Source organism: Gossypium hirsutum, chromosome A06 (genome assembly GCF_007990345.1).
Source record: "Gossypium hirsutum isolate 1008001.06 chromosome A06, Gossypium_hirsutum_v2.1, whole genome shotgun sequence".
NCBI classification, from domain to species: Eukaryota; Viridiplantae; Streptophyta; class Magnoliopsida; order Malvales; family Malvaceae; genus Gossypium; species Gossypium hirsutum.
This window is the reverse complement of record NC_053429.1, coordinates 4,550,076-4,567,764: the sequence shown is the minus strand read 5'-3', so window position 1 is coordinate 4,567,764 and position 17,689 is coordinate 4,550,076. Positions and strand designations below refer to the sequence as shown.

The following is a 17,689-nucleotide window of genomic DNA, read 5'->3' as shown; positions in this document are numbered from 1 at the left end:
GGGCCTAGAATTTTGCCCAAGCCTTACCCGGATAAAAATACTAAAACCTAGGCCCGACCCGGCCCAGCCCGCCCGTATTAATTTTTATATTATTTTATATTATTTTTAAATATATATAATACATAAAAAATACTAAAAATATCAAAATAAATATTCCCCAACAAATTGAAAATAAATTTTGAAAAATATGTAGACTTAATAACACTAAGATAAATGTAACTTAACAAGCAAATTGTTTTAAAATAATAAAATAAATTAACAATAAAATAAATTTTATACAATATCCAAAAAATAACAACAAAATAATAGCAACATAATAGTAAAATAGTAGCAAAATATGGAGAAAATAACAAGAAAATAACATTCAAAAATAAAAAAATATGTAGATTTTTTTGTCCTTTAGTGAATTCGGGCTGGGCCGGGCCAGACCCGGGCTAAAAATACCTTACCCAAGGCCCGGCCTATTTTTTAAACGGGCCTTATTTTTTTGTCCAAGCCCATTTTTCGGGCCTATATTTTTGCCCAAACCCTTCCACATTTCGGGCAAGCCTTCGGGCCGGGTAGCCCGGCCCATGCACACCTCTAGCTGTTACAATCACATTGCACATTCTATTAAATCTCAAGGGTCAAATGTGACATTAAAAAAACCTTTAAACTATTGTTGATAGTAAATATATATATTATTTTTTAATGGTAATCAGATTACTTGGCATGAAAGGATGTAAATTGGTTAGACATTGAGCACAAATTGCTTGTGATTATTTGTTAATGTTAACACTGCATTATCTTGAATCATGAAAGTACCATTGAGCTTTATTGCTCAACACATGGTTTATTTATTTTGTGCGCATGTATAAGTGGATCTCGAAGTTTCAAGAGGTGATTTCAACTTCTAATTTGTGGTCCTTGACTCAATAATGTTTGTATAGTCTCTTTTTATTTAATATATGATATGTACTTAGATTGAGTTAGATTTTGCATAATGTTTGATTGTCTTAATGTTTAAATATTTTTTTAACATCGTATTATATTGTTATATAATATTTTAGTTTTACCAATAATTTATTAGGAATAATACAATTACACTAATAAATTTTATTTAAAATTTTTGTATCATTGAATTTTAATTTTTGTAAATAAACAATTTTTTTAATATTAATCAAATATTTTTATAATAATAATTTAAGATTAAATGTCATATTTATATGATTTTAATCAATTTTATTGAAAATACTGCACTTGGATGAGAAATTTTAAAATAATTTTTTAATATGCATTATTTTAAATTATTAATATTTATAATTATTTTGTTTGGAAATCTATTTTTTGAAACTATTGAATAAAGGGTAAACTATCAAAATAGTCACTTTTATTTGTCTCAAGTTACATTTTAGCCACTTATGTTTGAAATATTATGTTTTAGTCACTTACGTTATCGTGCCATAACATTTTAATCACTGGGCGTTAATTATCATTAACGGTATAACGATAAGCTAACGTGACATGTTAAATAATCATTTCAAATAAAAATTTTAAGTTAAATTATACAATTAGTCGCTGTATTTTTTTTCGTTTTGAGCAATTTAATTTGTTCTTTTATATTATTTGAACTTTCTTTTTTGTTCTTTATTTTCCATTCTCTTCTTCTTTTCCCTCTATTTTCCTCCTTTCTCCATTTCTTTTAACATAGTTTTCCTATATTTTCTATTTGTTAAAATAAAACTTTTTTTCAAATTTTAGGACTTGGTTTTTTTTTTCGGTGGGTAAAGATTATGTTTCTACATTAAAGAATATGAGAAAAGAAAAAAATAAAAGGGGGAAGAAAAGGAAAAGAAAAAATATAAATTGTTCAAAAAAATAAAAGTATAGGGGTTAGACTTAACAAATGAAAAATATAGAAAAAGTACGTTAAAAGAGATAGAGAAACAAAAAAGAATGGCTCAAAATGAAAAAATATAGGGACAAATTATATAATTTAACCTAAATTTTTTGTTTGAAATAATAATTTAATATGTCACGTCAGCTTACCGTTATATAGTTAACGACTTAGTGACTAAAATGTTACAACATATTAATGTAAGTAACTAAAACGTAATGTTGCAGGCCCATTTGCCCGGGCCCAAGAAAGAAATAAAAGGCCCAGCACCCTGGCCCAACAACCAAGCCCACATCAGACTAGGGTTTCAGAAACTGAAACCCTAGTATCCCACTTGCCGCTGCTCTCTGTCAGCCGCACGTCCCATCGCCATCTCTCCTCCACCTGCTCCCATCACCTCCTTGAACACCTGCAAACATGACGGAAGCAGCAACAGAAACAGAAACGCAGCAAACAGTAACAAAACAACAATAGGACTTTGTATAATCGGCTATAAAGAGCCATTCATTTTCAATGTAAAGGAGGGGGGTTCAGAGCCCTTTTGAAAAGAAAAAAACAAAGAGATAAAAAAGGTGACCCTTTTGGTGTCCAAATCTCTTCTCTTTTTATTTTTATTGTTTATTTTTTATCTTCTACACTAAATAACAAACGAAAAACCAAAAGAACCTTACCTGCGCAGCACCGGAGGGGAGAAGACGAGCGGTTTCCCCTCGATCTTCGGGTCTCCGGCTCTTTTTTTGGGGATTTGGCCCTAGATCCGTACCCTAGGGACGCTAGGCTTCAAAAAGGGACCGAAAAGGTCCGATTTTGGACCTCCGGCCGCCACACGCGGTGGCTCTACGGCGGAGACTCGCCGGAAGCCTTGGCCGAGCCATCTCCGGAACCGGAGCCTGAGAAAAATGAAAAAGAGAGAGTTTTCTCTCTGTTTTTTCAACAAAATGATGAAGCAGTTTTATTTTTAGCCTTTTTTTATATTTATATTAAACACAAAACGGCGCCGTTTTAGCAAAGGGGGATCCGCGCGTCGACCCGACCCGACCCGAAGGATCCGCGTGTTTTAGTTTTTTGGGCAATTTATGCGGGCAGTCCCTCTGATTCGCGGCGTGTTTCAATTTGGTCCTATTTTGTTGTTTTATTTTATTTTGATTTAGCCCTAACATTTTACTTTTGTTTTATTTTAGTCCATTGAGGTGCTGCGTTTTGGGATTTTGGGTTTATTTTCTGTTTCGGTCCTTCCCTTTTTTACGCGCGTCGCAATTGGATCCCTTTCGTTTTCCTTTATTTCGAATTGGCCCTATATGTTTTATTTCATTTCGATTTAAGGCCCTTTTTTAGCATATTTTATTATTTAGTCAATTTTTGTTAACTTTATTATTATTATTATTATTATTATTATTATCATCTTTACTATTATTAGTATTGGTATTATTGTTGTTACTTTTATATCTCTATTCATATATACTTATGTATTTTTAAATATATATGTCTTATTATTATCATATAAGTGCTTGTATATATACATGTACATATTTTACATATAATTTGTTTAATATATATACGTATACTCATATTTCTTTTTTATATATATCTATATACATATACATATTTTTATTTTTATAAGTATATATATTTATATGTATGTATTTATATGTTTTTGTATATCTTAATTTGCATAGACATATACATACATATTTTCAATATATTTTAAACATATATATATAAATTAACGTATTTATTTGTATACGTAGGTATATTTTCATTATTTTTAAACTTTAATTTGTACATACATATTTTCATGCGCCTACTTTATATATGCATTTCATTATTTTCATATTCCATAATTTTATACACCTATATATATGTGTACATATTTTTATCTATATGCATATTTTTTTTATATTTTAAAGTATACTTTACATATATATTGTAATTTATGAATACACACATATTTTATTTTTTTGTCTATACATATAAATATATATATATCCCTTTAAATTTTAATTGTATTCACTATTTATTTATTTCATTTTCATTATTATTTTGAACGAATGTTTAATTTATTTGTTTATATATATTGTTATTTTATATGATTGTAGGTTTGACTTTTATTTATTTTATATTGTTGCTATCGCTCGTATCATTTTTACACTTTTGTATTCATTATGATTTTGTCATGTATAACAATGTAATTTGCTTTCACATTTTTACTACGACCTCATGTTTTTATTTCACTCGATAATAAAATTTGTTTAAAAAACGATATTTTGTGTTTAGATTCGAGAGGATCGTACCCTAACTTACTGGGTTTCGATTTCCACAATAAATCTAAATACACTAATCTTTTCAAACTCAAATTTTGAAACGATCTCGAGAATTAAGAAAAGATCGTGTCCTAACTTACTGGGCATGATCCCTTTCCTAAACCCGAGATAATAAAATATCTTTTAAATAAGTAAAATTCTGGCATTCATTCACGTATTGGGAATTTGAGACATTGCATTCTAACTTACTGGATATGATTCTCTTTCTCGAATAATGTGAAATATGCCCATTTTCCTAAAATTTTCAACGTTTTAATACAAGGATCGTATTTTTTAAATTCTTCTAAGTTTTCAATTTTCGACATTAAGACATTAAGTAATCAACTAAGGTACCAATTTTGGGCGTATCGAGGGTGCTAATCCTTCCTCGTGCGTAACCGACTCCCGAACCCGTTTTCTGAATTTCGCGGACCAAACTTGTTGTTTTAATAAAATCGAACCGTTTATTAAAAACAACCGCTTTTCGAGGTGATCCAATCACACCTTATAAAAAAGATTGGTGGCGACTCCTGTTTCATTTTCTTCAAAACCCAAGTCGACCCCGTTTTTATCCAAAAAAAATGGTGTCAACACGTAATATTTTAAACATAAGTTACTAAAATGTTAATTTATATTGGAATTGTGAAAAATAATAACATGATTTAATGAAGAAGAATGCATATTAAGTTAGGTTTATTGGGAAGAAAAACATAATAAATCTCTCTTCATACGAAAGGAAAATAACTTCACATGAAACATAACAAAGTTGGAAATTTATTTTAAACCCTAAAGTGTAAACCATGTCCAATGTTTCAACCTTTCAAATACTCTGTTCCTTGTAACGCACACAAATTATCTAATTCTCGCATTAAGTAGCCAAGTTTTTCTCAGTTAAAGTTAAAGCTACCCCTGCCTTCCATGCCTTTTCGTTTTTTTTTTTTACGTGTATATATATATAGATGTCAGAAACTTTTTTGAAAATTGACTTTTTTATTTTAAAAAATAAAAATTGAATCGACGTCAAATTTTCTTTTAGGTGTGATTAAATCACTTCAAGACTCGTTAAATTAATATTTGGTTTTACAAATTCAGAAAGTAAATTCAAGAGTCGGTTAAATATGAGGAAGTAAGTGCAAGCCTAAATTTCAAAATTTTCAAAATTTAGTCTTTATTATTCAAAATTTACAATTTATTCTACAATTTAATCCTATTTAACTTCTAGCTTAAAAATCTATCGCTTAAAAACTTAATAATTGCTAAAATTTCGACATTGGTTATGTAATACTTAACATCAAGATTTCAAAAACATACAAATCATAAGAAAAGAAGACAAAATTAACTAAACAATTGAATTTGAAAACTTTAAAGTACCTAAGCCTTTGCGTCTCCTTCTTTTCTTTTTTCCTTTTCTTTCTTCCTTTTCTTTCAAATTATGGTTTTGCTTTTGTCTTTCTTTTTTTCTTTTATTACTTTTATATAATATATATACTTAATACTTAAGAAAACTTTAATTATTATAATATATATAATAAATTTACAAATATCTTACCTAATGCCCTACCACTAAAGAAACAATGTTAAAATTGTTTCTTTAGTCCCTTTAATTATTCTTTAATCTATAATTTAACTTTTACCCTATACGCAATTTAATCTTTATATCTAATTACTTTTAATTTATGCAAATTAAATTAACCAAAATCTAATTAACTACACAACTAGCTTCATAAATATTTATTAAAAATATTTAAGAGTCTGATTTACGGGAATGGAGTCCCGGGAATGCATTTTTTTTCAATTTGGTCCTTTTTAATTAATTAACCATCGAAACATTAAAATTTTTCAACGAAACACCTTAATGACACTCCGTAAATATTTATAAAAATATTTACGGCTCGGTATAAAAAAGGTCCCGATACCTCATTTTCTAAAACCACTTGAACTTAATAAATCACTTATATAACATAAATTATCAAATCAAAAACCTTTTTAAAAGTCACATTTGACTTGTAAATATTAAATAATAATATTTACGAACTTACTCGTCAGATTCGGTAGCCCCGAAATCACTGTTTCTGATACCACTAAAAAACGGGCTGTTACAGATTAGCACCCTCATAACGCCCAAAATTGGTGTCTAATTGATTACTTGATGTCTTAGTGTTGAGAATTAAAATTCAAAGACAATACGATCCCCATTTTTGTGGCGAAACTCGCTTTGCTCTATTATATATTTTAAAATTTAAAAGGATGCTCGTTTATCTTGGTTAAAGGAGAAAGTCATATCCCGTGAGTTAGGGCACTATTTCTTGAATTCCTTAGCAAAGAATATTGTCTTGGTTTTAAAATTTTCATTTTTTAGGTAGAACAAATGTAGTCTTTTAAATCGATATGCATTTTAATTTGTCTAGGCCTAGTAATAAAATGGATAAATATATTTTAATATGATACACAGCATGAATTTTTAGCAAAATGAAGTAACATAGTAGCGGGTAAAAAATGATGATTTTAACATGATAGATAAATAAATAAACGAATAAATAAAATGAAAGATAAAATAAAAAATGCTATGCCAGTGAGTAATAATAATGCAAATATAATGAAAGTAAAAATATCAACTTATGGTAATAAGAGCGATATCATGTCATGATTACTATCATAATATTAATATGAATGATAGAAATAATAATAATAGTAATAAAAGGGATAAAATAAAAATGCATAATAATAAAAATAAATAAATAACAAAAATTTTAAATGTTAAAGTAAAAGATATAGTAAATAAAGAGGCAACATTAAATAAATGAGGGATTAAATCGAAATTTGAACAACATTTAAGGTGTGTATTGCAACAAAAAAAAGGAAATAAATAAGTGGATAAATAAAAGGAAATAAAAGGCTAAATTGAAAGTATAACAAAATTAAAAGTCTAAATCATAAAGAAACAGGACATAAAAGGATTAAATTAAAATAGGATAAAATGTACAGGGACTCAAAAGGCAATTATCCCACCAATATTTACATGTGTCATTCCCTCAATGGGTCCACAATGGGTTGAGGGACTAAATTGCACAAGAATAAAATAAAAGAGCGAAAATAAAAGCAAAAATACTAAGCTGCAGGACGAAATTGAAAAAAAAACAGAAAGGCCAAAGCAACAATTAGATCCTCCCATTTAAAAACACGTGGATCCTAAGGGAATTCGAGTTGGGACATCGGGTCAGAAGTTTAGGGCCACGACGAAATGGCGTTGTTTACGTGCCCTATTTAAATAAAAAATAAAAAAAAATCATTTTGACTCTTTTTTTTTAAAGCTTCTTTCTTCTTTTTTTCTCTGAAATCTCCCCTGAATCCAGCCACTGGGCCATCGGCGCTCCGCCGTGGCCACTGGTCATCAGCGACGGCAACCGTCGCCTTTGGTGGCTGGAGTTGTAAAAAAACCCTTTTTTTATCTTCGTTTCACGGAGAACCCGAATCTAAGGTCGAAATCTCTAAATTCGGCCAGAATTCGAAAATGCAAAAAGAACCTTTTGGTTCCCGGTCCTCCTTTGACTCGGCCTTTCGGCGAATCCCTAAGGATTCGACAGTCTTTCAAGCTAAAGGGGATATCTACAGTGGCAGCAAAGGTAAAAAAAGTTTCGTGTTTTATTTATTTTTTTTTTATATGTATACGATGTAAAAATATACCTTTTATATCTCTTTGATTTTTCTTCATATCTATTTATTCAATTTATATTGTCTAGTGATTACAAATATTTGTATTTGTTTTTTTTTCCTCTGCTTCTGTCTTTTTCTTTCTTCTATGTAGGTCGCGATGGTGGTCAACGACAATGGAAGTTACACCCTTGCCATTTTGGTGAAACGATGGCAAGAGAGGTAGTCCCCAAGCTTCGCATCCGCTGACATGGTTAGGGGCAGCAGCGCATAGGGGATTTATGGTTTTCAATTTTTCTAAAAAAAGGTTTAAGTTGTGGGCTATTGGACTTTTGATTTTGTTGGAGCTAAGTGCAACAAATAGCAAGGCTCAACAAAAAGCTTGCCGAGCAAGAATCGAGACTTGCGGCAGAAACAAAGAAGAAAAATGAAATAAATTTTAAGCAAAGCTAAAATAGAGAGTATATGGATGAAATCTTGATTGAATTCATTCATTTTTTTAAAATGGCATAAAGCCTATTTATACAAGCTTACAACTTGACAACTTAGTTGGAATACAACTAAGTTTCATCATTACATCCACTTAAAATAAATCACCACCTACTACCACTAACAAACTTAGTTGGAATACAACTAAGTTTCATCATTACATCCACTTAAAATAAATCACCACCTACTACCACTAACAAACTTAGTTGGAATACAACTAAGTTACATCATTACATCCAAATAATAATAATAATAATAATAATAATAATAATAATAAAACATGTGATTGCTACATGCTAACCATTGCTTCAATACTCCTCCTTGGTTTGCATGGAGCAAACACCTAGCTTCCTTCTTAGACATTCGAACCTTGTGACATTAAGGGCTTTAGTCAAAATGTCTGCAAGTTGATCCTCAGAATTACAATGGATCAGCTTCACTTCCTGAGCTTGCTCCATTTCTCGAACAACATGCAACTTGATGCTGAAATGCTTTGTTCTTCCATGGAACACTGGATTTTTAGCAATTGCAACTGAAGATTGGTTGTCACAGAAGATCTCAGTAGCTTCCTTTTGATGCACTTTCAAATCAGCTAAGATTTTCCTTAGCCAAATGGCTTGGTTGACAGCACTTGCAGCTGCCACATATTCTGCTTCAGCAGTAGATTGAGCCACCAGACTTTGCTTCTTCGAGCTCCAGCAAAACATGGCTGAACCAAGGTTGAAAGCATACCCTGAGGTGCTTTTCATGTCATCTATCGAGCCAGCCCAGTCACTATCAGTGTAGCCAACCAGCTTCAGATTTCCTTCCTTGCTGTACCTTAAACCATAGCTCAAAGTGCCTTTGACATATCTAAGCACTCTCTTAGCAGCTTGTAAATGCTTTTTATTGCAACAATGCAAGAACCTTGAGAGCAATCCTACAGCATACATTATGTCTGGTCTAGTGGCAGTTAAATATAACAGACAACCAACTAGACTTCTGTAGGTTGTTTCACAAACCTTCTCAAAATCACCTTGGCTCGATAGTTTTTCTCCAACAGCAACAGGTGTTTTAGTTGCTTTACTGTTTTGCATGGAGAACTTGGTCAGAATCTTTGTGGCAAAGTTTCTCTGACTTAGAAATATCCCATTTTGTGCTTGAGTCACCTCCATTCCAAGGAGACATTTTCCCTAGATCAGACATTTCAAATACTTCTTGCATCTTGGTCTTGAAATCGACCAGCACTGCTCGATCTCCTCCTGTCACCAGCAGGTCATCAACATATAGGGATACAATGAGCTGTGTTTGTGTCCCTTGCTTCTTGACATACAGTGTTGGCTCACTCTTGCTTCGATCGAATCCCAAATTAGTCAAGTAGCCATCGATTCTGCTGTACCAGGCCCTTGGAGCCTGTTTTAAGCCATATAGGGCCTTCTTCAGTTTGTAGACCATATGCTCTCTGCCAGCTATCTCAAACCCTTGTGGTTGTTCAACATAGATCTCTTCATCTAAGAAACCATTCAGAAAGGCTGATTTCACATCGAGTTGATGGATCTTCCACTCGAGCTGTGCTGCTAAGGCAATCAGTAATCTGATGGTGTCTAGCCTGGCCACTGGTGCAAAGGTCTCCAGGTAGTCCAGGCCATACCTCTGACTGAACCCCTTGACAACTAGCCTTGCTTTCAGTTTGTTCAAGGTACCATCAGCATTTTGCTTGGCTTTGTACACCCATTTCACCCCAATTATCTTCCTTTTGACTGGCCTTTCAACTAATTCCCAGGTCTGGTTCTTCTCAATCATGCTAATCTCCTCAGCCATTGCCTGCTTCCACTCTTGCTGAGCTTCAGCCTCTTCAAAATTGCTTGGTTCAGTTATGGCTACATGAGCTCTTTCATAAATCTCAGTCAATGGTCTTGTTCCTCTAACTGGTTCATCATCAATGTCCATTTCAGGAATATTTTGATCTGGCTCAGCTTGATCTGCTGCAAGTCCTTCTGAAACTTCCTCAGGTCCATATTTTTCCCAGTTCCAACATAACTTTTCATCAAATACCACATCCCTACTGACTGACACTTTCTTTGTTGAAGGATCCAAGATCCTATAGCCCTTCTTAACAGTGCTGTAGCCCACCAAAATACCAGGTCGAGCCCTTTCAGACAATTTGTCCCTTTTGACAGCAGGTACATGAGCATAACAGATGCATCCAAAGACCTTCAGATGAGCCAGTGATGGCTTGAATCCAAACCAGGCTTCGAATGGAGTCTTCTGATCCAAGGCCTTGGTTGGAAGCCTATTTTGAATGTAGTTTGCAGTGTTAACTGCCTCTGCCCATAGATCTTAAGGCAGATTCTTCTGAATCATCAAGCACTTGGCCATATCCATCAAACTCCTATTCTTCCTTTCACTTACACCATTTTGCTGAGGTGTATATGTGTTGGTAAGTTGATGTTTGATGCCTGCCTTATCACAGAAGGCTTGGAACTGAGCTGAGGTGTACTCAGCCCCATTATCAGACCTTATGGACTTCAGCTTGCAACCTGTTTCAGTCTCAGCAGCAGTCTTGAACTTCCAAAACACTGAGGCTGCCTCTAAATTCTGTTTTAGGAAGTAAAGCCAGCAATATCTTGAAAAATCATCAATGAACAGTATGAAGTACCTGTTTCCACTTAATGACTCAGTCCTCATAGGGCCACACACATCAGTGTGCACCAGTTGGAGTTTTTCAGAGGCTCTCCAGGCTTGATTCGAGGGAAATGGGAGTCTGGCCTGCTTTCCTAGCTGACACACTTCACACACATCATCATGATCCACTGAGTTGATGAAGTTTTCAGCCAAGTCCTCTCTGACCATTCGAGCCATCGATCTGAAGTTGGCATGTCCCAGTCTTTGATGCCAAAGCTTGGATTCATCTGATGTGACTGTGTAGGCAATGTCTGACTCCCTGGTCCAGTCAACTACAAAGCTCTTATTAGCCATAGGAACTGCCATCAGCTTGGATCCACTTGGATCATTGATTTGGCATTGGTTGTCTTTGAACACAACAGAATAACCTTTCTCCAGCAACTGAGCTATGCTGAGCAGGTTTCTGTTTTCAGACACCAAAAGCACATTTGAAATCACTTTGGCACCTGTGGGGGTGCATATCAGCACATCACCCTTGCCTTCAACTTGAATAAAATGTCCATTTCCTATCTTGACTTTAGTTCTGCAGCTTCTGTCTAAAGACTTAAAGATTGCAGGATCAGGTGTCATGTGGTTGGTGCATCCACTGTCTAGAAGCCAACCAGATGAGAACCTTTCTTGAGCAGCTGAGCATAACACAGCAAAGACTTGCTCCTCTTGGTCACTGTCCTCCTTAGCTACTCGAGCCTCAGCTTTCTTCTGTTGAAACTGACTCTGCCTTGATTTGGCCTTGCTCTTGCAGACTCTCTCAACATGACCCTTCTTTTTACAATGCTGACATACAGCATCTGGATTGAACCAGCATTTTTCTTTTGGATGACCAGCCCTTCTGCAGTGCTTGCAAGTCTGACCCTCTTTTCTTGCAACATCAGTCCTTGGCTTGTCTCTCCAGGCCTTCTTGCCTTTGTAGGCAGTGTTTGTTCTTGCCTGAAAGGCACCTTCTTGATGCTCCTCCAGTCTGCTTGCTCTTCTTTGCTCTTGAGCATATAAAGCATTGATCAACTCTGTCAGGGAGATGGTGTACAGGTCCCTTGAGTCCTCGAGAGATGAGATTTTTGCCTCATACCTCTCGGGCAGAGTTGCAATAACCTTCTCCACTATCTTAGCTTCCTTGAGCTGCTTTCCAAGGAGCCTTATGCTGTTAACCACAGCCATAATCCTGTCAGAGTACTGCTTGATAGTTTCTTCTTCCTTCATCTTCAAATTCTCGAAATCTCTCCTTAAGTTCAGCAACTGTTGCTGCCTTGTCCTCTCTGTCCCTTGAAACTCCTCTTGCAACTTGTCCCAGGCTTGTTTTGGTGATTCACAGGCCATAATCCTTGTGAAAATCACATCTGACACTGAGTTCTGGATGCAAGACATGGCTTTGTGCCTCTTGGTCCTCTCATCAGCATGCTGCCTGATTTAAGCCACTGTTGGATTGCCTCTAAGTGGCTCTGGTTCAACATCTGAGTTGACTACCTCCCACAGATCGAAAGCTTGTAGGTAGGTCTTCATTTTAACCACCCATATGTGGTAGCCTTCTCCATTGAAGACTTGAGGTGCAGCTGGTGAAAAGCTTGATAAAGCCATGAATTTGTATAACAGATCCCTTAAGAAATAGGCTCTGATACCAATTGTTGGAGCTAAGTGCAACAAATAGCAAGGCTCAACAAAAGCTTGCCGAGCAAGAATCGAGACTTGCGGCAGAAACAAAGAAGAAAAATGAAATAAATTTTAAGCAAAGCTAAAATAGAGAGTATATGGATGAAATCTTGATTGAATTCATTCATTTTTTTAAAATGGCATAAAGCCTATTTATACAAGCTTACAACTTGACAACTTAGTTGGAATACAACTAAGTTTCATCATTACATCCACTTAAAATAAATCACCACCTACTACCACTAACAAACTTAGTTGGAATACAACTAAGTTTCATAATTACATCCGCTTAAAATAAATCACCACCTACTACCACTAACAAACTTAGTTGGAATACAACTAAGTTACATCATTACATCCAAATAATAATAATAATAATAATAATAATAAAACATGTGATTGCTACATGCTAACCATTGCTTCAATAGATTTTTGTACTGGTTTTGGCTTGTAATTTAAGTTTTATTTATTTATTTATTTATTTTGTCTTTGTTTAGGTTTATGTATTGGGGCGGGTAAAATTGGGTTACTACCATAGATACTTACGTTGCTTTATTCTATTCCTACTTTTCTCTCCCTATATTACCTCTTTCTCTTTTCTTTTTGGTTGCCTTTTGATTTTGTGTTTAGGTTTTGCATAATAATCCAAGTTGCAAGGAAAGTGATATAAGGTAACCCTCAATCTTCGAATTTTCCTTTTTTACTGTTGTGACTTGATTATGACCTTCAAGACTTGAATGAAGATCAGATGCAAGAAGAGCAAAGCGAGTTTCGACACTGGGATCAACTACCTCCTGATGTATTGGGGTTGATCTTCACCAACCTGTCGCTACAAGAGTTACTGACAGTCATTCCCCCTGTCTGCAAATCCTGGAGTAAGGCAGTCACGGGTCCCTATTGTTGGCAAGATATAGATCTTAATGAATGGAGCTGTCGCTGCCAGCCCCACCAGCTCGATCGGATGCTTCGGATGCTAGTCACAAGAAGCAGTGGATCTCTCCGCAACCTACATGTTTCAGGTCTTCTGAATGATTCCATTTTCTCATTCATCACAGAGAAGTAAGTTTCACTTGATCTTACACTTTTTCACACTTGCTTTCATGATTTTATTGGATCCGAAACCAGTTCCTATAGGGAATCCTTGTTCAATAGAACCTTGATGTGAAATGGCATTTTTTGCCCTTTGCTTTTGCAAGTGCTGGCTCCCTTCAGGTTTTACGATTGCCGCATAGTAAAATAAGTGATTCAATAGTAGAACAAACCGCCCAAAGGCTTTCCACCGTCACTTTCTTGGATTTGAGTTACTGTCGCAAAATTGGTGCCCAAGCTATAGAGGCCATTGGAAAGCACTGCAAACTTCTTGTAACTCTGTGCCGCAACATGCACTTTCTGGATTCAGCAGGCAAGGACGAACCGGAGGATGAGGCGAATGCAATAGCAGCTACAATGCCAAGGCTAAAGCATCTTGAGTTGGGTTGCCATAATATCAGCACTGAATGTGTTCTCAACATCATCTCTAGCTGTCCTCAGCTTGAGCATTTGGATATAAATAGTTGCTTGAGTGTGAACCGTGATCGTAAGTTCTTTAAAGAAAAGTACCCAAAGCTAAAGATTGTGGGACCTCATGAAGAGAAGATGTTTAAAGAGTTTGGGAACTTAGAATTTACATTTATTGATCACGACTTCTTATACGATGATGATTTCTTCCAATCAATGATGGATGATGTTATGGAAGAACTTGCTGGATGATTACGTGAAAATGGTGGAATGTTAGATTAGTTGGCTGCATCTCCATAGGGGATATTTCTTTGTGTCCATGCTGCTTCAGCTATATCTTCCTGTTGTAGTTCACAAAGAAAGATGCTTCCAACTACTGAACCATGTTCATGTTACATTATCATCTATTTTTCAATATGAAGTTGTTGTGGTTTGGAGATTCTATTAAAATGCTTCATGCATGGAATTTGAGTTTTGCAATATATGTTTATTTGAAGTTGAATGGCAGAATTACTTTCAGCAGCTCTGATTTGGCCGTATTTTGGGATTGTGAGGGTATCATTACCCTTTTTCTCTATATATTTATTAGGTTTTCTTTCCCATTTAAACTTAAACATGCATTAATGATCTTATTTCTTTTTTTATGTAAATCACTCTTCACAATTTCAATCTAATTGGACATTTTCTTTCTTTCTTTTTTTTCATTTCTCTTCTTAATTCTTTTTTCATATATAAATGCAAGTCTGTTATACTAATTTTCTTAGCAAATTAGGAAGCAATATTATTTACTTTCTGGATGCAGTAGACAAGCTCTCAATGGAGGAGCAGGCAAATTTAATATCTGCTACAATGCCTAGGCTAGAGCTTTTCAAGTTACCAACCCCTAGAAGTGTTCTCAATATTATTTACCATTGAATTTTAATTTTTTGTAAATAGAATTTTTTTTTAAGATTAATAAAGTATTTGTAAAATAACAATAATCTAAGATTAAATGTCATATTTATTGGATTTTAATTATTTTCATTGAAAATATTGCACTCTTATTATGTTGTTCCCGATGAGAAATTTTAAAATAACATTTTTTAATATGAATTATTTTAAATATTAAGATTTGTTTAAAAAAGAAATTTTTCGGAATTATTGAATAAAAATTAGTTTTAAATTCGTCATCATATTATTTTATAAATCATATGATATATTCGAAATAGACTTTCATTTATGTAGAAAAAAATCAAAGGAAAAAAATGTTAATTTATATTGGAATTGTGAAAAATAATAATGTGGTTTAATAAATTAAGCAATAAATATTAAGTACGGTTTTTTTGGGAAGAAAAACATATTAAATATATCTTCATATGAAAGAAAAAAATGTTGAAAATTTATTCTAAACACTAATTTTGGACATTGGAATGACTCATCTCTAACCTTTCATGTACTCTGTTCCTTACAATGCACACAAAATATCTAATTACCGCATTAAGTAGCGCCCTTTCATGCCTTTTCGTCTTGTTTTTTCAACTAAACACCATGTTTTTACGTGTATATATATATAGATACTTAAGTTGTCTTATTCTATGCCTACTTTTCTCTGTTCTTTTTTGTTGCCTTTGATTTTGTGATTAGGTTTTGCATAGTGGCAAGGAAAGGGATACAAGGTAACCCCTAATCTTTGATTATTTATTTATTTCCTGTTGTGATTTGATTATCACCTTCATGACTTGAATGAAGATCAGATGGAAGAAGAGCAAAGCGAGTTTCGACACTGGGATGAACTACTTCCTGATGTATTGGGGCTGATCTTCTGTTACCTGTCCTTAAAAGAGTTGCTGAAAGTCATTCCCTGTGTTTGCAAATCCTGGAGTAAGGCAGTCATGGGTCCCCTTTGTTGGCAATATATAGATCTTTTTCAATGGAGCATTCGCTGGCAGCCCCATCAACTCGATCGGATGCTTCGAATGCTAGTCACAAGAAGCTGTGGTTCTCTCCGCAGCCTACATGTTGCAGGTCTTCAGAATGATTCCAATTTCTCATTCATCACAGAGAAGTAAGTTTCATTTGCTCTTACGCTTTTTCGCAATTGCTTTCATGATTTTATTGGATCCGAAACCAGTTCCTATAAGGGATCATTGTTCTATTGAAACATTGATGTGAAATGGCCTTTTTCCCCTTTCCTTTTGCAAGTGCTGGCTCCCTTCGGGTTTTACGACTGCCCCGAAGTGAAATAAGTGGTTCAATAGTAGAAGAAACCGCCCAAAGGCTTTCCACAATCACTTTCTTGGATTTGAGTCACTGTCCCAAAATTGGTGCCAAAGCCATAGAGGCCATTGGAAAGCACTGTAAATTTCTTGTAACTCTTTGCCGCAACATCCACTTTCTGGATTCAGCAGGCAAGGTCGAACTGGAAGATGAGGCGAATGCAATAGCAGCTACAATGCCAAGGCTAAAGCATCTTGAGTTGCGTTGTCATTTTATCAGCACGGAATGTGTTCTCAAAATCCTTTATGGTTGTCCTCATCTTGAGCATTTGGATATAAAGGGGTGCCTGGAAGTGGAACTTGATCATCAGTTCCTTAAAGACAAGTTCCCAAAGCTAAAGAATCTGCTGGAGCTGCGCTTGAGAAATGTAGGTGGACCGTACATCGGTTATCATGAATTCATTGACTGGATATATGGATTCTCTTATTTGAGAATGTGGGTTGAATGTTGGTTGAATGGAGAAATTAAATTACCTCTTTCAGTAATAGAATGTGCCATTCCATGCCCTTCATATGTTCTTCAATTTCTTCTTTCATTGTAGTTGCATTTATCATTGTAGTCTTTTTTGTTTGAAGGATCTCGTGTATGGGAAATAATAAATATATTGATAGTCTCTCTTAAACTCCATGATAAGTTTTGAACGAAAAATAGATTCCTATTTTTTTTATACCTTATGCTACTAACACCTTAGCCTATGGCGGCCACTCATAATGTCTTAAAATTTTCCCAACCCACTCAAAAATATTACTTGAAAAAAAATTGAAATTGCTGGCTTAAATTTAGTTTTGAATCAATTTTTATAGATACCAATATTATTCTTATATTAATATAAATTATTATATTTTAAATTACTTTCTTAATTGAGTCTAGAGTTTGCATTTTTATTTTGTTTCATAAAAATAAAAATAATTTATAATCATAAATCCAAAATAATAATTTTTTTATATTTCTTTCTCATTTTTTATTATTTTATTTGTCTTTCTTTATTTTTTTTTATTTTTATCCCGTTTTTATCTCTAATCAATTGATAGTTTCTTTTAACGAAAGAGTTTAGTTAATTTTTTTTTTGTCATTAAAAGTGTAATAAAATGAACTATTTCTTCTTTTAAGACTCAATTGCTTTTTTTTTAATAATTTTTTTTTTACTCTTAATCCAGTTAAAAATTCTTAATAAAAAAATTTACAAGGTAAAATGTTGATGAATAATGAATATGTGAATATTCATAGAGCAAATGTAGAGCAATATATTTTTATTTAAAATTTTTGTATCATTGAATTTTAATTGTTTTAAATATAATTTTCTTAATATTAA

The 17,689-nt window shown here is 33.8% G+C and overlaps 1 protein-coding gene across 5 annotated transcripts; it reads left to right on the top strand.

Moving 5' to 3' along the window:
* The first annotated feature begins 13,147 nt into the window (after positions 1–13,147).
* LOC107962424 (F-box protein FBW2) lies at positions 13,148–17,019 on the top strand. Of its 5 annotated transcripts, none has more exons than XM_016898817.2 (3): positions 13,148–13,295; positions 13,373–13,683; positions 13,821–14,811. In XM_016898817.2, exons 2-3 carry the CDS (start codon positions 13,373–13,375, stop codon positions 14,371–14,373), a joined length of 864 nt encoding a protein of 287 aa, XP_016754306.1. In that variant the 5' UTR covers positions 13,148–13,295; the 3' UTR covers positions 14,374–14,811. The 5 variants fall into 5 exon arrangements, with proteins under 5 accessions (XP_016754306.1, XP_040970875.1, XP_016754304.1 ...); XM_041114941.1 differs by lacking the exon at positions 13,821–14,811 and adding an exon at positions 16,303–16,997 and having other exon boundaries at positions 13,160–13,295; XM_016898815.2 differs by lacking the exon at positions 13,821–14,811 and adding an exon at positions 16,303–16,997 and having other exon boundaries at positions 13,168–13,295; positions 13,368–13,683.
* Positions 17,020–17,689: the final 670 nt, after the last annotated feature.